General features: G+C 56.2%; 1 protein-coding gene across 1 annotated transcript in view; it reads right to left on the bottom strand.

Annotated features, from left to right (window-relative positions):
- Positions 1 to 4,087, bottom strand: part of LOC106808530 (protein 4.1 homolog) — a 69,709-nt gene that overhangs the window by 17,509 nt on the left and 48,113 nt on the right. The window contains 2 exon segments of the mRNA XM_014811287.1: positions 1,166 to 1,308; positions 2,224 to 2,366. Coding sequence (XP_014666773.1) covers positions 1,166 to 1,308; positions 2,224 to 2,366 — 286 coding nt within the window.

The raw sequence follows: 4,087 nt of genomic DNA on the forward strand, positions 1-4,087 counted from the left end.
AATCGGGTGAAGCAACGTCAAAATTATGTTCCGCAGCCGTCATGGTTCTATTATCTATTATTACCGCCTCGCGCTGAGCTTCCATGGCGATGGCCCGGTCGCGAAGTCAGAATGATGATGTCTGGCTGTATGTCTTGGCGCGATATCTTGGTGTCCGATGAGTCGTTCTCCTTCTCGGGCTGCTAGCTGGGCTGACTATGCTCCGGCTCCGACTCCACGTGCTGCTAGGCTGCTGGTGCTGCTGCTCATTACTGCTCTTTCTACATTCTACTGCGTCTTTTGCTGCTGCTGGCTGCTGCTGCTCGGCGCGTCAACGATAATCACAGCTCGGCTTCACTATGGTGTCCCGGCGCCTCTCTAAGCAGGGCTTATCTCCTACCTGATTCGCCTCTCTTCTATGCTGCCGCACTCTCTCTGCCTGCACCCACTGCACCTCCTCGGTTACCCCCACGGCTTCGCTCAGACCAGTAGCGGCCCCTCCGCACATCTCTTCCTCGACCACCCTTTCCTTCACCACGCTACAAGCGCTGGCCGCCTGTCGCCACCTGTGGCTCCGCGCTGGCGTCCACCTACCCCTACCGCTGTCACCACTCCTCTACCTCCATCAACCTACGCCTTACATCACGACCGCAGCTCTGGGCCCCCTCCCACCTCCCCTGCCTCCACGCACCCCTACGCTTCACCACCTCCTCGTACGCTTCCATCACCCCACCCTTCATCACGCAGCTCTGCCCCTCCCACCTCCCCTGCCTCCACCACCCCTCCCTTCAACCCACCTCCATCTACCCTCCATCACCCTAACCCTATCAATGCGACCCCGCTACTGCCGCGGCTCCACCTCCGCCTCCTCCATCACCGCTCCGCTTTAAGCACCAGCTCGGCCCGGCGTGCGTCCCCGCGTCTGTCAGCGTGCCGGTCCGTCGGCGGGTGCACCGCGCACAACCAGCGCAGCCTCCGCGTCGTATCGCGCATCTGTACGGCCACATCACTCGTAGGCTGCTCTGGCTCTACGCCTCCGCGCCGCGCGACGGCGGCGCCACCTATGGGGGCTCGCAGTCGACGCTGCGCCAACGCGCGGCCCGCGGCGGCGTGCGTCGTGCGCGGGGGTGGACGTCGTCAGCGGGGGGAGGGAGGCTGCTGTCGCCGCGACGCGCCGAACACTGACCTCGACTTTGTCGTACGTAAAGCCGTCGGATTCCGGCGGGTAATACGGGCCGGGTCCTCCCTCGAGAGCGCTGTTGTCAGGCGACGACAGCGGGTAGCCCTCCTGGTAGTCGGTGGAGGAGTTGAACGTGGCATTGGTGGTCTAGCGGCGCAGCAAACACGGAGCAAGCGCAAGAGAAAAAAACACGCGTAAAAAAAAACACATGCGGCGCGCGGGCAAAGAAGAAACGAGACGTGCATGGCGTGGCGGCGCCGTCGCGAAACGTCGGGAGCGCCAGAACGCTCTCGTGTCGTCGCGCCAGCGCGGCGGAGACACAAGAACGTGCGGCGCGATCTCGGCGGACGTTTCGCGACTGCGCCTCGAAAATGCAATATACAATAAAATGCTAAACGACGAACGAAACAAGCACACGCTACTACCACCTCGATTACAACGTGAAATAAACGTGAAAATTAAGCACAAAAAACACTAATAACTATAACAGAACGTCCGCTAAACGCCGGGTTTGTCGATGCACACAACAAACAACAAATAAAAATGTGTGCACACAGAGAGGCAGTTTAGCATATATAAAAAAAAAACACAATACTACGATAAACACTTATAACTACTAACTAAACGAAAAAAAAGAACAAAAAAACACGGCCGCATAAAACGATGACCACAGGCAGGGGCCACCGTCGAGGGATCAGGCAGTCGACCAGGCACGACCGCCCGGAGGAAGGGAGCAGTCCAGACTTTCCAAGCAGAACGCAGCCGTGGCTCTTTCGTCCGAGCTGCTGCTCTTCCGCGCTGCGACGGAATCGAGTGTTTTTCTCGGCCCCCGACGCGACGGAACTTTCCTCCGCTCGCCGAGTTTCCACGTTCGTTCGTTCGAGTCCTCTCTTCGTGCAAGCTTCACCCTCGTCTCTTGTCGCACGCACGACTAGCCGCTCATTCCTCGCGGTCTCTTCTCATCCCTGTTGAAACGTCGCACGATCGCAGCCCGCAACTCGTGGGCGGGGGTTAGGGGGCGGGGGTCAGGGGGCGGGAGGGGCAGAGGGCTCACTTACCGGAATCGTCGTGCCGGTCAGCTCCAGTCTTCGTCGTCGTGACGACCGTCTTCGGTGACTGTCGTCCAACCGTCCCCGGGCTCCTCTTCTTCTTGTCGGAATCCGAGGTCGCTGCCGCGAATCCTTGTGCGTCCCTTCTGCCCTTCTTTGCCTGCACGGGACAGGAGGTGTACTGATGATTTAAAGACACGAAGCCCCCGCGCAGCATCCGGGAACTACGAGCCGCGCAGCATGCCGGGAAACTAACGAGCGCAGAGCATTCCGGGAACTAACGAGCCGCGGAAGGCGGCATCCAGGGAACTAAACGAGCGTGCGCAGCATCCGGAACTAACGAGCGCGGGAGGGGCAGGCATCCAGGAACTACGAGGCGCAGCATCCGGAACTAACGAGCGCGAACTATGCCGGGAAGCTAACGAGCGCGGTGCAGCATCCGGAAGCTAACGAGCGCGGCAGCGAATCGCAGGAACTAACGAGCGCACACGACATCCAGGAACTAACGAGCGCGCAGCACTCCGGAAGCATAAACGAGGCGCGCAGCATCCAGGAACAAAGCGAGCGGCAGGCATGCCAGGAAGCTAACGAACGCGCGCGGCATCCGGAAACTAACGATGGCGTGCGGCATCCGGGAACTAACGAGCGGCGCAGCATCCCGGGAACTAACGGGCGCGCCAATTACTAATCCCGACATGACATGACCCCGACAACACAGTATGACGAGAGAGGTAGGGATTTTTGTAAATTCAGAACCGAGCACTCGTGTAAATAAGTGAGATAATTGGTCTAAAAAATATTGGTCGGAGGTTATCAGAATATCGGTGCCAACGGCACTCACTCCATATCCGAACGCGCTTGAAGACATGTTCGCGGGTGATTTAAGATTCTGCTCGATCCGAAAATAAGAATTGGTGTCGTAAAAAAGAGCAATTGCTACGAACGCAGCTGTATATAATAAATCTGTTACGCACTTTGTCAACTATGTGCGACTATGTTGTTACGCTAACACCCTGCCTCCACCGCTTTGTCAATACCAAACCAATCTGAGACTAGAAGTGTTCCGATAAAGTACCTTGTGACGTAGACACACGTGACTACAACTGCAGTCCGACGCTGCCGCTTAATAAGACCCTGCTAGCGCCTGCCTAGGCCGACACACGTGAGTTGAAAGTGTGACGTGTGAGACTGCCTTTAGTGTGCTATGTTAGCCGGGGAACCTTTTACAAGGCTCCCAGCTTAAAAAGCTCTCTCTCTCTCTCTCGCTCTCCACCATATTTCAGACAAACTTAGCACACTAGCCGACCAGAAGGCACCAGGCTCACCATCGGTGAGGCATGCACAACACTGAAAAGGGCGCAGTCACGGAACCTTCTTCTTCATTTTTTATCTTGTTTTTCCTTATACCAGCTATCCTTGTCCTTTCTTGCTCCTTTTGCCCTTCTTAGTTTTTGTCGTTGATAACACGTTGGGTATAGGCGTTGTCGTACACGAAAATGGCGGGTTATGTTCGAGCAATAAATGTAGGTGGGTATACAGGGGTATACTTGTGTAAAATTGTGCACCGAGGGCGTATACTTGGTGTAGCGAATTAGCTTGAGGTGTCCGCCCCTAACAATCCTGACACAGGTCCCGCAAATAATTTTCCACCGCGCCGCCCGGCGGGGTTGAAAATAACAACATTGGTATACTTGGTGTACATGGCGTATGGTCGATACTGTAGGGGGTATACAGCGGTGTATACCTACTGTGTGAGTCATGCATCTGAGTGGGCAGCAGGGCGTAATACTTGGGTCGTATTCGAAATACGTTGGTGTCTAAATCTGACGAATATTTCACCGGAGGCGCGCGTTGATACAATGGGTATACTGGGTACATT

Source organism: Priapulus caudatus, unplaced genomic scaffold, assembly GCF_000485595.1.
Source record: "Priapulus caudatus unplaced genomic scaffold, Priapulus_caudatus-5.0.1 Scaffold284, whole genome shotgun sequence".
Lineage (NCBI taxonomy): Eukaryota > Metazoa > Priapulida > Priapulimorpha > Priapulimorphida > Priapulidae > Priapulus > Priapulus caudatus.